The sequence below is a fragment of the Rhinatrema bivittatum genome, chromosome 2 (assembly GCF_901001135.1).
Source record: "Rhinatrema bivittatum chromosome 2, aRhiBiv1.1, whole genome shotgun sequence".
In the NCBI taxonomy this organism is placed as follows: domain Eukaryota; kingdom Metazoa; phylum Chordata; class Amphibia; order Gymnophiona; family Rhinatrematidae; genus Rhinatrema; species Rhinatrema bivittatum.
In genome coordinates this window covers 244,447,742-244,465,284 of record NC_042616.1, presented here as the reverse complement: position 1 = coordinate 244,465,284, position 17,543 = coordinate 244,447,742, and the positions used below count along the sequence as shown (strand labels likewise).

General features: G+C 47.0%; 1 protein-coding gene across 1 annotated transcript in view; it reads right to left on the bottom strand.

Moving 5' to 3' along the window:
* PIK3R4 (phosphoinositide-3-kinase regulatory subunit 4) overlaps nucleotides 1-11,802 on the bottom strand; it is a 102,402-nt gene extending 90,600 nt beyond the window's left edge. The window contains exons 1-3 of the mRNA XM_029589349.1: nucleotides 10,754-11,802; nucleotides 7,552-7,685; nucleotides 3,504-4,086 (exon numbers count right to left, since the gene is read on the bottom strand). Of these exons, the coding sequence (XP_029445209.1) occupies nucleotides 3,504-4,086; nucleotides 7,552-7,685; nucleotides 10,754-11,507 (1,471 nt within the window). The 5' untranslated portion in view covers nucleotides 11,508-11,802. The remainder of the gene's footprint in view (nucleotides 1-3,503; nucleotides 4,087-7,551; nucleotides 7,686-10,753) is intronic.
* Nucleotides 11,803-17,543: the final 5,741 nt, after the last annotated feature.

The window sequence follows — 17,543 nt, the reverse complement described above, 5'->3', positions numbered from 1 at the left end:
AGCGGGCCGATTTTAAATTTTTTTTTTATTATTTTTGATTATTTTTAACTTTTGGGACCTCCGACTTAATATCGCCATGATATTAAGTCGGAGGGTGTACAGAAAAGTAATTTTTACTGCTTTTCTGTGCACTTCCCCGGCGCCAGCAGAAATTAACGCCTACCTTTGGGTAGGCGCTAATTTCTGAAAGTAAAATGTGCAGCTTGGCTGCACATTTTACTTACTGAATCGTGCGGGAATAACTAATAGGGCCATCAACATGCATTTGCATGTTGCGGGCGCTATTAGTTTCGGGGGTCTTGGACGCACATTTTCAACGCACTATTATCCCTTAGTGAATAAGGGGTAAAGCTAGCGCGTCGAAAATGCATGTCCAAATGCGGGTTAACAGTGTGCTTCGCCGGAGCGCACTGTACTGTATCGGCCTGTTAATTCTCAAGGACAATTTTTAAAACATATAGGAAAGGACATGGGACCTGAACTATATTCATCTATTTGATTAAGAAAGTAATGAACTGAAACAAGACACTGGATTCATAATGCATTATGGGAGTATTTAACACCTACTGCTCTCCATCTTGATGAGGTGTCACCTTCTCACAGTAAGTCTAACAAGGTCAAGCAATAAATTCTACTAATTGTCTTTAACTAATGTTAATCTAATTACCAGTAGACAGCTCCGGATGACCTCTACTGCTGACATTACTAGCTCACAGCATACACTGGCTAGAAAAGCTTCCTTTTTATGAAGAAGGAACACATAAGGTCTCAAAGATCTTGTTCTACATTTTTTGTTGGTCCTTTAAAAGATTTCACGAGCTCCCAAAGATGTCAATTGTAGAGGCAGAGCTTGCTATGCAGGAATGTTCATGCAAGGGAGGTCAGTGCTATACTGCATATGTTTAGCACCACTATAGAAATGATAAGTAGAAGTACTTTCATGTTCTATGTTATCAATCCTAGACTTACCAATTTTATATTAATCTGCTTAAGGCTGATGACACTAAACTTCACATCCTCAGAACTACTCAGGTCCATAAGTAAAGCTGAAGCTCCAAACAGGTATATCTGAAAACTATACATTTGCAAAAGCTGAAAATATATTAGAAATATCTTTAATGCTGGCCAATGACAGTGATAATTAGTAGAGCATTTTTCTTAAAATTATGAAGTTTGGGAAAGGTGGGGTGCTTTTAACGATTTTTGGATATTGGCAAAGAAAGTTATTTTGCAGTCGCTGGCATGCCCTGCCTCATTTCCTGAGACAAGGCATCTGGTTTTCTGGAAAACCTGTGGAGCTTTTCCATTCCTTTAGCTTTTTTTTTTTTGTTTCTTTCATCTGCGGCTGAGACTCATTCAGCAAACCCCCTGGCCTTTAGGGACATCAAACATTCCCCAAGTAAAATGTTTACTCAAAGGGCTGGAAATGTCTTTGATGTCTAAAAACTCCATGCTGATGCCCAGAACTCAAAATGTGATAATGCATGCCAGTACTAGCACTTCTTTCTGCCCTATTACAGAAGGATGACAACAAACTCCTGCTCCATCTCCCACCTTGGTCTGCAAACAGGTAGTCAGTGAGCATGTGTACTCTCTCGGTTCCTGCAGCTGCCCCTCCTCCTCCTCCTCTTCGGCTGCTGATTTGAAAGGAATCACACACTGTGTTGTCCGGGTACAAGGAGCACCTATGAGGTCAGGAAGACTGCACACTTTCTTTGCCCACATGCTGACAGCCTCCCAACAACTAGTGTCTATTGCAGCCTCTTGCCCTCCTGGATTCTACAGCAGAACATAGGAAAAGTCCTGGGCACCTGCCACTAGCCCAGTCTGGAAGCTGTAGTAAGCCCAGGCCATAAAAGAGCAGTCACTGTTGCAGAGGGCCACGTGGAGCTGCTGCAGCCTGGGGACTACTCTCTGTGAGCATGGAAGAGATGTAGAAGGTGAGAGAAAAATACAAAAACAAAAAGCAACCAGAGAATACAAAACAGACAAAAAAATACAACCCTAGGGCAAAAAAAAAAAAAGACAAAAGAAAGAGGAAAAAATCCAAACAAAAAAATTGGTTAAACGTGATCTGTGCAAATATTCTAAATACTTTTACATCCCAGCTACAACACAGGAGCCACATCGGCATCAGAAGAAGAGAAAGACATTGGATCACAACAGGTTTATAAAGTGTGAGAGCTAGGGGAAGAACCGTGTGCAACAGCAAGACATGGTGACCTCCACTATGTCTCGGCATGAAAAGTACTACAATAACTGGGCAAGGGGAATGCGGTATGTTGCACTGAATGTCTTCTTCTTCAAAGGGTGATTCAAGGTGATGGAAAGACAAAGCAGGGCTTTGGTCTGTTTCTGCCAGACTCCTGTGCATTCCTGCTGATCTGCAGCCAGAATGTCTAGCCCCTTCTGACTCAAGTATGAGTGAGTGAGTGAGTGAATGAATCTAGGATGCACTCTCAACTTAGGGAGATTTTTTGTAATTTTCTTTTAAGGTAATTATGAATGTTATATGAAAGATGTGCAAAATGTCAACAGCTGAGATGGAAACCTTGACCACTGCTGCTACTGTTGACAAGTTTCGACCCCTGTGTTAATTCAACCCCTTTTAGTGTCTGTTACTTTATGTCTAACATATGCATGCATTTTTCTACAGGCACTTAGGAATTTTCAACATTTTTCCAGCCCTGTTTGTCAGATTGATTAAAAGTGCAGAGATGCGCTAGCATACAACCAAGCTTTCTTTTGAAATGTTCCTTTAGGAATTCTGTAAAAAAAATCAACTGAAATATCTGCAATAAACAAAAAGAAGCTTGAAGCCCCCAGAAGGCTGTCAGATGAAGTGTTAATATTTACTTCCCTTTCCTCGCCAGCATTCCAATTTTTTGTCTACATAATCTTTTTCCTCCCCAGCAAAAGTTAATATTTTCTACCCCTCAACTCTTCTCTTTCATATTTCTACCCATAGTGGATGACAGAAGAAATTGGGAAAATTTTAGACTTTTAGGGCCAAGGGACACTAAAGGTCTTAAGCTAGGGTGTACAGCTCAATCCATATCGTCTAAACGGGCTAAGCCAGTCTGCATGTCATGCTGCTGCATCTATGGACTTCTACTTCCAATTGTTCTAAGAAAAGAAGCACTATCGGTCCATAGATACAAGGCAAGAATGTCATCCTGGTGATGTTGAGCCAGCTGGCAACCTTCTCTGGAGTCAAATGAACTAATCCTGCTAACATAGAAAACTGAGTAAAAGTTTCAACAGGGACATAATCACTGAATATGCCAAAAGTAGAGAATTTTTCAGCCTTTTTGCAGGTGCACTATTCCAACATCCCTTAGTTATCAATAAAGTAGATTTTTAAGACACCACAAACTGAAAAGGGATCATTAGGTTAGCAGAATCTTCAAATATCTGTTTCAAAACATTTATCTATCAGGTGGTGATATTAGAGGGGGAAATGAGAAGAAATGATGAACTCATTGATTTAATAGTCTTCTTACCAGCATAGGCTAGTCTGACAATGGTAGCTTCATCCTGAGCCAGATGGGCTATGCCTGGTAAAATGTACTCTGGGTAGATATTGATATCATTACGTGGCACCTCTTTAACAAGGGCAAGAACTTTTGTCAGCGTCCTGACAGCTTCTGCTCTCACTCTGGGCACAGAGTCATTGCTGAAATGTAACAGGTAAGGGGTGATGCGATCCAGTAAAATGTCTACGCTTAGCCTGGGTGCCAAATGGAGAATGAGCTCCAACGCCGCCAGTTTGGAATCGCAGTGCTTGAGTGTCTGCAGACAGGATGTAATCAAAGACACAAGTATCAGCAGGCCATTCTCTTTCGTCTCCCCCTCCGCCTTCTCCGTCAGGTCATCCCCGCACAGGTTGCGAATGATGTTGTCCAGGTCCTTGCGTATGACGAGTATGCGCTCGTCAGCTGACTGGAAGGTTTCCTTGGCAAACTGTGCCATGTATGGTTGCAAGAAGGTGTAAAATATTTCTGGGAATGCATTGCCTCTCTGCTGTTTCAAATACTCTTCGGCAGACAAACGTTTGTCTGGATCCCTGCAAATCATCTGAGTGACCTAGGAATGAAAAAAAACAGATGTGAAGAGTAGAAATCTGAGCTAAAGATCAAATAAACAAATGGTGGAGGGAGAAGGAGCATCTTGCTGCTATGGGTAGTGGGAACTGAACTTGATTTCCTGCCTCAGCAGGCTCTTCAGTGCACAGCAGGTTTAGCAATAAGAGCAACAGGTTGAGAAGCAGGAAAATAGGGCTCAAATCTCACTTCTCCCACTGCCGCTCCTTATGTCCTTGGGCAAGTCAATTAATCCTCCACTGCCTCAGGTACAAACTCAGGGGGGTCATTTATCAAGCCACGATATTATACCAAGGGAGTGGGGGATGAAGTTTCCATAATTGTCCCCTTCCAAATAAAATATCACAGCCATCTCCCAATGATATTTTTTATAGCAGAAAACACCCGAAATAAAAAAATATTTGTGGAAAAAGCGAAAACATGTGATGGCAGCCCCCTTAGCACGAGGCCATCATCTTCTAAAAGAGTCACCATCGGTCCTACCTCTGCCCTGCCCCCCCCCCACCCCCGGGAGTCTGGTTAGACCCCTGCCCACCCCTCTCCACCTGTAAAGGTGGTAGCCCCCCCAAAGGCATCTCACTCCCTGGGAACTCACCCCCCCCCCAGTAGTAGACGTAGTCCTTGACAGTCTAGTGGCCCCCTCATCTCTACTCCCCCCCTTCTATGAAAGACGTCCTTGGTAATCTACTGCCCCTCCCCACCCTCTCATATCTTTAGAAGACATCCCTGATGTCTAAATAGGGCCCAGAGCACCCCCTAGGCCAATGAATGTCATTTTCCAAAATGGTGCCAGACACCTTTTGCCCCATCACAAGAGGGGCAAAGACCGGTCAATGCCATTTTGAAAGATGGCATTGACTGGCCCGGAGCTTAGGGGCACTCCAGGCCCACCAGACACCAAGGATTTCTTTTAGAGATAAGGGAGGGGTCCAGGAGGGGTGGGCAACTAGACTACCTGGAAGTTCTTTTATAGAAGGGGGATTAGTGAGGGCACTAGACTAACAGGGATTACTACTACTGTCGGGGGAGTCAAGGTGGGGGGATAGGATGTCTTTTGTGGTGGGGGATGCCACACTGGGGTAGGGGCGTTTATTCAGGCTGCATGATTCTTTAAGAAGCATCCTGGGGACATCGGGATGCATGTTAGCATCCTGATGCCCCTGGGATTAGTTAGCTACAACTCCCGAGACTGCATTAGAATAACATGTCTTGTTTTGTTTTTTGAGACAAGCCACATTTTTTTATTTGTGTAACATTATCTATGCATTAACTGTTTTGCATGCAAAGCAGCTAATTTCACTAGGGGTGCATTTTTAATGTAAATATCACACAATATTGCCGCAATAAGTGATAATCGCTCAATAAACAGTTTTTTCATGCCATACAGGCTGTTTTCACATGTTAATCACAGCTTAGTAAGCTTAGCTTATGACTGTAAACCCTCTGGAGCAGGGAACTGCCTACTGTCCTGAATGTAACTCACCTTGTGTTTCGATAGGTGAGTAATCAAATCCAAAATCCAAATCTGGTAATGAAATTAAAATAACCCACAGCACCAACAGCAGATGCAATCTTTTCCCCAGGCTTTGCAGTTCCCACAGAGGGACTGTTACATACTGGAAAAGCCAATATCAGGCTAGCCAATTCAAGTTTTTAACATGAGTAGCAGCCCTCTCTGTAGAGGAGACAGTGACCAAGAAGAAACTGATCAGCCTTCTGTGTAGCTGTTATGGCTCTTCAATGAAAAAATAATTTTAGGAAAATAACCTTTAGCTAATAAGAATACATAAGACCTGAAAAACATTTTTCTTTCTGCTGTCAGTAACACGGTTTAGAAAGTGTTCAAATGCCAACCAACTTCCTAACCATCAGGCCAATACAGTACAGTGCGCTCCAGTGGAGCGCACTGTACTGTATTGGATGTGTATTTTCGACGAGCTAGCTTTATCCCTTATTCAGTAAGGGGTAATAGTGCGTCGAAAATGTGCTTCCAACCCCCCCCCCCCCCCCCGAACCTAATAGTGCCCGCAACATGCAAATGCATGTTGATGGCCCTATTAGGTATTCCTGTGCGATTCAGTAAGTAAAATGTGCAGCCAAGCCGCACATTTTACTTTAACAAATTAGCGCCTACCCAAAGGTAGGCGTTAATTTCTGCCGGCGCTGGGGAAGTGCACAGAAAAGCAGTAAAAACTGCTTTTCTGTGCACCCTCCAACTTAATATCATGGCGATATTAAGTCGGAGGTCCCGAAAGTTAAAACAAAAAACAAATTTTGAAATAGGCTCGTGGGTTGAAAACCGGACGCTCACTTTTGCCGGAGTCCAGTTTCCGAACCCATGGCTGTCAGCGGGCTCGAGAACCGACGCCGGCAAAATTGAGCGTCGGCTGTCAAACCCGCTGACAGCCGCAGCTCCTGTCCGAAAAGAGGCGCTAGGGACGCGCTAGTGTCCCTAACATCTCTTTTTACCGCCGGCCCTAATTTAAATAAATTAAATTACTGTATCGCACGCACAGGAGTGTCCTGTGCGCGCGCCGGGAGAGCGGGCGCTCACCCGCTCTCCCAAGAGTTTTACTGTATCGGCCCGCATGTCAGATCATGTGAGGATTCCAGCTCACTGAGTGTACAAATTATGTCTAATTCTGCAGCTAGAAGTAAGAGATGTTAGTTACCTCCTACCCAGTGGTACAGTAAATGTGGCTATATTGTTATATTTTAGCTAGATGCCAAAACATTAAGCAGCGATTTAGAATCATTAGAGCATGGCCTTTCTCATTCACTGTCAAAATGAAAAAAATGCTTGCTATCAACAACACTAAGCCTGTACACAAATAGCAATATCACAGCATGAGTAAGCTGAGCAAATACAGCTACATAGCAAATCAGTCTCTTGCTTATTTACATCAAAGTTACTCATTTTATAGGATATTTTCCATTTATTTTTGTCAATTTGCTTTATTATATTATTTTTTGGTGAAACCACACAAATATAAGTTCTTTATCCTTAAAAGCCATGCCCATTTGAAGAAAATTAAAAAGATGCAAGATTTAATATACACAAAAATACACATGTGCTAACTGAAACCAGCAAAACATTTGCAATGAAATGAGTATCATTACTGCCCAATGTGGTTTCTCTAGCTCTCTCCAACACTCTCTCTTCCTATCACACCTCTCTCCCCACCTGTCTGGGTCAGAGTGCATCAGTCAGTACTCTTGGCTATTCACATAACACAATCCAACATGCGCATTTCCAAAAACGACAAACATGCTGGAGATAAAGAGAAAGATATAGCCATAGAAATAGGTTTTGATATACAGAGGGATTCTAAAATTCCTCCAGGACTTACAAGGGACTCCTGTCTTCCATGCCCCTTCTTCCTCCCAATATTGTTGTTTTTTTGTTTTTGTTTTTTTTTTTTATAAAAATGGTGGTGGAAGTACTTACCAAATCTCTGATACAGCGATCTTCAATTTTGTTCAATACTTGTTCAGGGGAAAAATGTCCTTTTCTATAGGCCAAGAGCTGAGCCAAGTCAAACAGCGGCACTCCTTCAGTAAACAGTTCTGCAATAACACAACCTGAAAAATATATAAAACTACTATAAGATGCTAATATTTCATTACACTGTAAAAGCACAAAGGAACCCATGTCTGCCACAAGTCTCTACAATTCTTACCTGAGCAGCACTAAAGGAAATAAAGCCAAATAAATCATAACACAAGTGCAGTCCCCATCTAATAGCCTCCATATAAATTGATCTGACTACTAGAGACTCTACCTCCACAGAATACTAAGAGCCTAAGAGCCTAGTTCACAAAAGTGTTTTCCCATTATGCTGATGGGGAAGAACTCTTAGTAAATCAGGGACTAAAAGCATAGATTTTGTATTATTTCCCTCATCTTCTTGCTCCTAGCCACAAGGTCTGCCAACAGTTGTAAAGTCCAATACCAGAAGCAGAGAACTGATATTCTGATGTCAAAACAAATATGCATCACAAACTATACTAGAATACCATAAAGTTCAATACTTAAAGTATCTCCTTAACAGAGTATCCCTTTGCCTTGACAAAAAGGCAAAGGGCATGCCAGAAGCATCCAGAAGTAGCAAGCTCTCTTTTTAAGCGAAAAGATCTGCCAACAGTTTGCCAAAAGACTGTTAAAAGAAAAAGTGTCCGGAAAGTTACATAGGCAACTGATGTATGCATTAATCTGACAGAAAGTAAACACACCGTTAGCACCATCTCAAAACCAAAATAAGAAAGCTTAGGCATAAATAGTGTGGAGGAACCCTCTTCCTGTACAGGCAAAGGGGCCAATGCAAAACAGTGTGCTCAGCCGACCCGTTGGACATGCGTCCACAACCCCTTATGCTATAAGGGGATTAGCGTTTCCAAAACGCATGTCCAACATCCCACACAACTAAGAGAACTCATCACATGCAAATGCTCAGAAATTAACACCTGCCCAGAGCAGCCCAAAATAGTGTACAGAAAAGCAGAAAATACAGTTTTTCTGTACATCCTCTGACTTAATAGGTTTAAAAAAAAAAAAAGTGTGCCGGCGGTCAGGTTAGGAAAAGGGACGCTCGTAAAATTAAGCATCCATTTTCCTAACCCGCTGACAGCCACCTCTCTTGGGCGCCTGTTGCCAAGGAAGTGCTAGGGGCACACATTTGTCCCTGGCACCTCCTTGGCAGTGCGACACCCTCATTTAAATGTTTAATCTTGGGCCCAGGAGAGGTGCTGGGCGCACGTTAGGAAAGCGGGCGCATCGGCCCCAAAGTGGGTACTTTAGGGAGTAAGGCTACTGGCAACCCTGAATTTTGTTTACAAAACAATTACTTTTACATGGCAAAATTTGAAAGAAAGTTGAATACCTACTAAAGTATGAGCATACCACTTCTATTCATGTCAACAAGAAAAACTACTTAAGGTCCTACCAAAGAATATAATTCCCAATATACTTAAATAATAGGAAAAATACAATGACATTCTGAAATAAATTAACAGAGAAGCAGAGAAAACAATGGATGATAAGAACTGCAAGGTTCATCTAGTCTGCCCATTCCTGATGCAATCCTTTTGGGGGCAATATTCAACCACTGAGCAGCTCAGCTAGTTAGTCAGATAAACTAACTGTTAGCCGGATAACATATCTGGATAACTTGCTAGTTATCCAGATATGTTTATCCGGCTAACTTCAGGACAGGTCGGTGGCTGAGCTGCTCAGTGGCTGAATATTGCCCCCAAAAGGATTGTATCCTTGGGTAAGAGAAAGGAAAGGGTGAGATGGAGTAAGATCTGCTTTATTGCATCAGGGTATATTTAGTATGTTAAAGTTATCCTGATATGTTTATCCGGCTAACTTCAGAACGAGTCAGAGGCATGATCAGAGTTAGCCGCAAAAGTTAACCGGCTAACTTTGAATATCAGAGTTAGCTGATTAACTTATGCAGCTAATTCTGCTCTAGATACTGTCTCTACTCTAAATTCTTCTGGAGAGACAACCTCCGGAATTGAACACAATATACCAGATGAGGCATTATCACCTATTTTATTCTACTGGCATATACCTCCTTATACACTATAGTAGAGGTAGAGTTCTCCAATGCCACAAACAGGTCTGGTTTTCAAGGTATTTATAACGATATGCATGAGATATCGGAATAAAAAGCTTCCACTGTATGCAAATATATCTTATGCATATTCCTTATGTATCTTGAAAACTAGACCTGTTTCTGGCACTCAAGGACAGGGGTTGCCTATCCCTCTACTACAGCATGTCTTTAGCTCTTGGAAATGAACACTTGTTGCAGACTTTCTTTTTTTTTTAATTAATGGACTAATTGGGCTAAACCCATAAATCATTGTCAACCTAGCTGTTTATCTAGGATATCTGATTTAAGCTAGCTCTGGTTTTATTCTCATTGCCTCTCTAGATTTGTAATCACAGTTTCTTAAAGCACCACACAATTAAGCTATGGAATTTGTTGCTAGAGAATATGATCAAGGCTGATAGTGTAGATATGTTAAAAAAAAAAGTCTGGATAAATTTCTGAAGGACAGGTGCATTAACTATTATTAGCCAAATAAAACTGTGTGTGTCTACGAATTACTTCTGGAACAGGGAATGGACTTTCCTATTAGGATATGCCAGGTACATCCAGGTGACCCAGACCTGACCACTGTCCAAAATGGAATGTTGAGCTCCATGAACCACTAGTGTGTCCCTGCAAGGTACTTCTTATGTAGCAGTCCATAAATGCAAGGGCGAATAAAACTATAGGATTGGCTCTATGTCAACGCCCCCCTCCCTACCCGTTTTAACAGAGATCTGAGCTCTCCAAAGCTATTCTGCTCATCCCTCAACCTGCGGGGTTCTCAGGCATGATACAACAAAATATGCATGAGCTCAGTTTGCATACGCCGGGTCTCCAATGCAGGCAGATTTTACTGTGGATATCCTAAAAACCGGAAGAGCTGAGGGGTCAACAAGCCAGGTTCGGGTGGGACCAAGAGAGCTAACAGGGTCATCCCATGCAAGTCAAAAAAAGGCAACAGAGCTTTTCTTCGGCCGAAACCCCTTGGAAAGCAGAGAGATTTCCTGCCAGTAACGGGTGGGGGGTGGGGGTCCTGTCCTCACCTACCGGCCGAGAAGATGTCCATGGCCCGCTTCAGCTCGCCGCGCGCGCGCTGCCCGCCGCTGCCCAGCAGGTCGACGAGCGGCGCCCCCGCCGGGTCCCGGCCGCCTCCCCCTCCCCCCTCCAGCTCGTGGGCGAAGGCCAGGGCGCTGCCCTCCACGAAGCGCTCGGGCGCCAGGTAGCAGGTGCGGCGGCGCGACGTGTCAAAGAAGTAGTTGAAGTCGGCCGGGTTGTCCTCGGGCAGGTAGGTGGGCTTGAAGCTGGCGAAGTCGGTGAGCAGCACCCAGCTCCAGCTGGTCACCATGACGTTCTCGGTCTTGATGTCGCCGTGGCGGACGCCCGAGCGGTGCGCCTGCTCCAGGCCCGTCAGCAGCTGAAAGGCGATCCAGCGCTTCTCCGTGTTGGCCAGGAAGGGCCGCGTGCTGATGCGATCGTACAGGTTGTCGCGCACGTACTGGCGGAAGAGCAGCGCCGCCTTCTCGGAGAGCGTGGTCTTCTGGAAGGGCAGGCAGTTCTGCGCCGAGTGCAGGCGGATCTTCAGCTCCTCCACCTCCTGCCGGTAGGCGGTGAGCGGCAGCGACGGGTCCTGGATGGCGAACACCTTGGCCACCACCAGCCCCTCGCGGTGCCGCGCGCGCGCCACCTTGAAGAAGCGCGTGCTGCCCAGGCTGCGGTCGTACTCGCAGTCGTGGATGTCCGAGAAGTAGCTGTCCACCGACAGGATCTGGGAGGGCGCGATGCCCGCCAGCTGGTTGCCCATGGCGGCGGCGCCCGTCCGGCGAGGGGCCCGCTTCGAGGGCACCGACGGCTTCCGGTCACCGCACTCCCTCGCCCCGGTTTGGGGTTTTTTTTGTTTTTGTTTTGTTTTGCGTGCGTGTCTCTTCCTCCCACGGCGCCGCCGCTTGCAAAAGACGCAGTCACGAGGCGCACAGCACTGTCAGACTAGAGTGTGAGAGACGAGAACGCCGATCGCTAGCTGTCGCCGCCCGGAGTGGATCTGCGGGATAGGCGCTCGGGGAAGCGGCCTGGAAGCGGTGACAGCCTTAGAGTCGGGTAGGGTGTAGGCGAGCCCACGGTGGTTGGAGCGTCTCCCTGTCGGCGCGGAGGGGAAACTGGTGACCCCTGCATGGGCGCTCTGCTCAGTCCGCCGGGCTTAGGGGAACGGCAGTAGCTTCTGATTTCATAGACAAGTTCAGAGCTTGCCCTGGACGCACCCGGGAACGCTGCGTTTAGCGTTTCGCTCATTGTGACATTTGCAAGTCTGCCAGGAATCCATTTACTTTTTTTGTTTTTATTCCGTAAGGAGAGGGGAGTTACATTGCATTCATTGTTTTTTTAAATGTTTTAAATCACTGTATTTAAAATGTATGTAGCGATTATTGTATTTTTCTGTTTGATCGTACCTAACGTAGATGTCATTGATATTAAGCAACTAATCGAGTTTCACTAAATTTTATGTTATTTACATTTCTTTTGTTTTCTTTGACATTTTATTACTGTCTTTATTTCTGTTCTGTCTGCTGCATTTTTCTTTTTCTGTTTTGTGTATTTTACCTCCTCTTTTTTGCCTTTTTTTCTTTAGTGCATGTGTATTTGTACTTGCCTCCGTTCCTCTTTTTCCATCTTGTGTCATCCTCCACCCTAAATTCGAAACAAAAATTACATATCATCATGAAGATCCTCCCTTTGGCTACCACTACCAGTCAGTGCCTATTACTACTATAGGAATAGTGATCAGGCGTTAGGAAGCGTTTTTTCTGTACTGGTCATTATTCGAGCATGGACTTATTATTTTGATTTATTATTACCTGCCTTTTTTTAATTTAATATTTATTAAGTTTTATAATGAATACATCAAGCAGTATTTACCTGAATACAGTATACAGAAATGATTTATGATTTCAATTATATATTTACCCTGTTAACATCAAGAAAACAAAAAATCATCCCTGTCAATCAAGCCCTCAAATCAATCAAGCCCTCAAAATTACCTGCCTTTTTTAATAAGACATTCACCTGAGAGAGGGGTACAACAAAGTAGAATAAAAGCATATAACTTGAGATTAATTGCAGTTTAAGAAAGAATCAGGTGGCCTTAGGTGTGCACATTGAATGGTGGGATTTTTAGGTCACTGCTCAGTATTTCTAGGCACCCCAAACCTTCATCTCCAAGTTACCAGCTCAGATCTTTGTCAAGTTAGTAGTGAAAATCATTGTAACCTGAAAGTTGTGGAAGTCTTTTGATAATTATTTATTTATTTATTTATTTATTTATTTATTTAAATGCTTTTAAAATATACCGACATTCATAGGACATATCATGCCGGTTTACAATCAACATTGAAGGAGTGAAAGAGAAATTACAAATGAGGGGGAGGGGGAGCAAGATTGGAAAAAGGAGAGGATGGGAGCCAGGTGACAGCAAGCGCACAAGATGCGGGAAGGAAAAAGGTAGTAAAGTGTAATGTGAGAGAGAAATATAGGAACTGAGTTAAACAACTGATATATCATAACAATTTACAAATTTACAAAATCAACATTTACAAAATCAAATTTACAAAATCAACATTTCCATAAGAATTAGATTTGTGAGTGTGCGGTGCCACGCCCCCTGAAGGGGGCGTGGCACCGCGACCGACGGAAGAGAGCGATCCGGGGGAGGACCCGGATCTTAGCTCTTCAGACTCCTTTAATTTGGAGTTCGTGTTGGTGATGCACAGGGCGTTTAAAGCGCGGCACATGGCCAGGAAAAGAGCGCGGGGTTCGCTGGAAGCGGACCAGGGGTCAGAATCCCGGAAGAGAGTCCGGTCCACTCCGGTGTCGGATCCCCCGGGGGGGGGGTCCGACCGCTCAGGTTGGGAGCGCCCGGGGGGACCCGGATACAGAATCTGAGTCAGATGAACCGGACGAGCAGGATCCACCGTCCCAGCCGCGAGGTATTGAGGGGGACGGGGATCCGGGAACAGTTGGTCCCAGCATTGTCCACGGGGACGGGGATGACCCTAAGGTGGTGCGCTTGTTTCGCCGGGACGAGCTCGCGCCATTGATTCCGGCTATCCTGGGGGAACTAGCTATCGAGTTGCCGCAGCAGGAGTCTCGGCTCGGGCGCACGGATCCAGTGGTGCTGGGTCTTAGGGGGCCTCCGGCGTTTCCATTGCATTTTTCAGCATCGGATCTGCTGTTTAAGGAATGGGACACCCCAGATTTGGGGTTGAAGGTTGCTAAGGCCATGGATAAATTGTATCCGCTTACGGAGGACGCGCTCGAGTTGTTCGAAATCCCGAGAATAGATTCGGCAGTGGCGGCCGTGACAAAGAGGACCACCATTCCGGTGACTGGTGGGACGGCACTTAAGGATTTACAGGATCACAAGCTGGAGGTGCAGCTCAAGAAGATTTTCGAGGTCTCCGCTCTCGGGGTTCGAGCGGCTATTTGCAGCAATTTCTCTTTGCGGGCAGGACTTTGGTGGGCTCAGCAGCTCTCCGCTAATGAAGCTCTGTCGCAGGAGGAGGCGCTGCAGGCCGGTCGTTTAGAGGCAGTGATTGCTTATAGTGCCGATGCGTTTTATGATTTGCTGCGCACCTCAGCACGTGCCATGGTGTCAGCGGTGTCGGCGCGGCGCTTGTTATGGCTGCGACATTGGGCGGCAGACGTGTCTTCTAAAGCTAGGTTAGGGTCCCTACCGTTTAAAGGAAAGTTGCTCTTTGGGAAAGAGTTGGAGGATTTGATTGAGTCGTTGGGCGAGAACAAGGTCCATCGTTTACCGGAGGATAGACCGCGGACTAGGGGGGCCCCAGCGGCGAGATTCCGCTTCCGGGGTGGTCGTAGACCGCGGACTTCCCGGGGATCCACCTCGTCGTTTCGACACAATGCTTCTAGGCAACAGTCGTATGCGCAGTCCTTTCGAGGGCGCCGTTTTGGCAGACCGGGCGCCGGTACAGGGGCGCCGGTCAGTAAGCCTTCACAATGATGGGCGGCAGGTCCACTCCTCGGTTCCGGAAATCGGCGGCAGGTTGGTGCGATTTTACGGGGAGTGGGCCAGAATCACCTCTGATCAGTGGGTCCTAGAGGTGATAAGTCAAGGTTACGCGTTAGATTTTGCACGGCGGCCCCGTCCGTGTTTCATGGTGTCGCCATGCGGGTTTTCGGAAAGGAGGCGAGCGCTGCGGGAAATGATGTGTCACTTGCGGGAGCTAGGCGCGATCGTTCCGGTGCCGTCGCATGAGCTTCGCAGCGGTCGATATTCAATCTACTTTCTGGTACCAAAAAAGGAAGGCACGTTTCGGCCTATTCTAGACCTCAAAGGGGTCAACAGGTGCTTGCGGATTCCCCGTTTTCGGATGGAAACTCTGCAGTGATTGCCTCGGTGAGACAGGGGGAGTTTCTGGCGTCTCTGGATCTCACGGAGGCATATCTGCATATCGGAATCCGCAAGGAACATCAACAGTACCTCCGGTTCGCGGTTTTGGGGCAGCACTTTCAATTTCAAGCTCTACCGTTCGGATTGGCAACGGCTCCGCGGACGTTTACCAAGATCATGGTCGTGGTGGCTGCCCACCTTCGCAAGGAGGGGTGTCTGGTCCACCCGTATCTGGATGATTGGTTGATCCGGGCGAAGTCCGAACGACTGTGTCGGTTAGCGGTCCAACGGGTGGTCGGTTTACTGCAGAGGCTTGGCTGGGTTATCAACCTGGCCAAGAATCATCTGGAGCCTTCGCAATCACTGGAGTTTTTGGGAGCTCTGTTCGACACTCGGAAGGGCATGGTGTACCTAACGCAGGAGCGAATGATCAAGTTGCAGGGACAAGCCAGGCGGTTGTTGAGCAAGGCCGTTCCAGTCGTCTGGGATTACTTGCAAATGGTGGGATCAATGACGTCCACCCGAGAATTGGTTCCCTGGGCGTCCCTTACAGTGGGCGTTGCTGTCCCGTTGAAATCCGGTGTCGGAAGAGTTTTATCTCCCCTTGCCGCTACCGCAGTTGGCGCACTCCAGCATGGCCTGGTGGCTTTGTCCAGGCAACTTGGCACGAGGAGTTTCGTTGGCAGTTCCCTCGTGGATGGTGGTTACCACAGATGCCAGCCTGTATGGCTGGGGCGCGGTGTGCCTCAGACAGTCGGTCCAGGGCACGTGGTCACCGATGGAAGCGTCTTGGTCCATCATTCGGTTGGAGACCAGGGCGGTGCGTTTGGCTCTCCGGGCGTTTCTTCCGCTGGTGCGGGGAAAGGCGGTAAGGATCCTGTCGGACAATGCGACGACTGTGGCGTATATCAACCGTCAAGGCGGTACTCGGAGTCAACCGGTGGCCGCCGAAGCTCGTCAGCTCATGCACTGGGCCGAGAGGCACTTACAGTGTCTAGTGGCGTCACATATTGCCGGTGTGGAGAACGTTCAGGCGGATTTCCTCAGTCGTCATCGTCTAGACCCCGGCGAGTGGGAGCTCGCGGACGGGGCGTTCCGGCTCATTTGTGCTCTGTGGAGAACACCGGCCTTGGATCTGATGGCGACATTTCAGAACGCCAAAGCTCCACGGTTCTTTGCTCGCCGCAGGGAAACGGGAGCGGAGGGCGTAGACGCCCTGGCACTTCCCTGGCCGACGGAAGTGCTTCTTTACATGTTCCCGCCATGGCCGCTCATCGGACGGACAATCCGACGCATAGAACTACGCCCGTTGTGCTCGTCGCGCCCGAGTGGCCTCGGAGGCCGTGGTTCGCGGATCTCCAGAATCTGGCGCTGGAGGATCCCATCCGGTTCCCGTATGTGCTGGACCTACTCCATCAGGGGCCCGTTTGTTTCGACCGGGTCGAATGCTTTTGTCTAGCAGCATGGCTTTTGAGAGGTGTAGGCTGAAGGCACGGGGTTATTCGGATGCGGTCGACGCTGTTACGGTCCCGCAAGGCATCCACGTCGCTGGCGAATGTACGCGTTTGGAAGGTATTTGAGTCGTGGTGCCTTGAGCAAGGATTGCGGACTAGGCGGACCTCGGTGCCGGAGATTTTACGTTTTCTCCAGGATGGTTTGTCGAAGGGGTTGTCTTGTAGTTCCCTTCGGGTTCAGGTTGCGGCGTTGGCTTTGTTGCGGGGCCCAGTCCAAGGTGGGAGGTTATCCTCCCATCCGGATGTTGTATGTTTTCTTCGGGGAGCAAAGCATTTGCGTCCGCCGCTCCGCTCTCCATGTCCGTCGTGGAACCTGAATTTGGTCTTGAGGGCGTTGTGCGCCGCTCCCTTCGAGCCCATTCGTAAGGCTACCGTGAAGGATTTGACTCTAAAGGTAGTGTTTTTGGTAGCGATTGTCTCGGCAAGACGTGTGTCAGAGCTTCAAGCTTTGTCTTGTCGGGAGCCTTTTCTGCGGATTTCGGACTCCGGTGTTTCAATTCGTATGGTGCCGTCCTTTTTGCCTAAGGTGGTGTCTGCTTTTCATCTCAATCAGACTGTGGAACTCCCTTCGTTTTCCGAGGCGGATACATCTGTTCCGGGTCAGCGTGACTTACGTCGGTTGGATGTGCGAAGGGCATTGTTGTATTATTTGGAGGTTACAAATGCTTTTCGTGTGTCAGACCATCTCTTTGTTCTGTGGGGCGGTCATCGTCGGGGTCAGGCGGCGTCCAAGACGACTATTGCCCGCTGGTTAAAAGAGGCGATTGGTTCGGCGTACCTTTTCCAGGGCAGGTCTGTGCCAGTGGGCTTAAGAGCCCATTCGACTCGTTCCCAGGCTACGTCCTGGGCGGAGTGCAACCACATTTCTACGGCAGAGATTTGTAGGGCGGCAACGTGGAAATCGTTGCATACATTTGCTCGG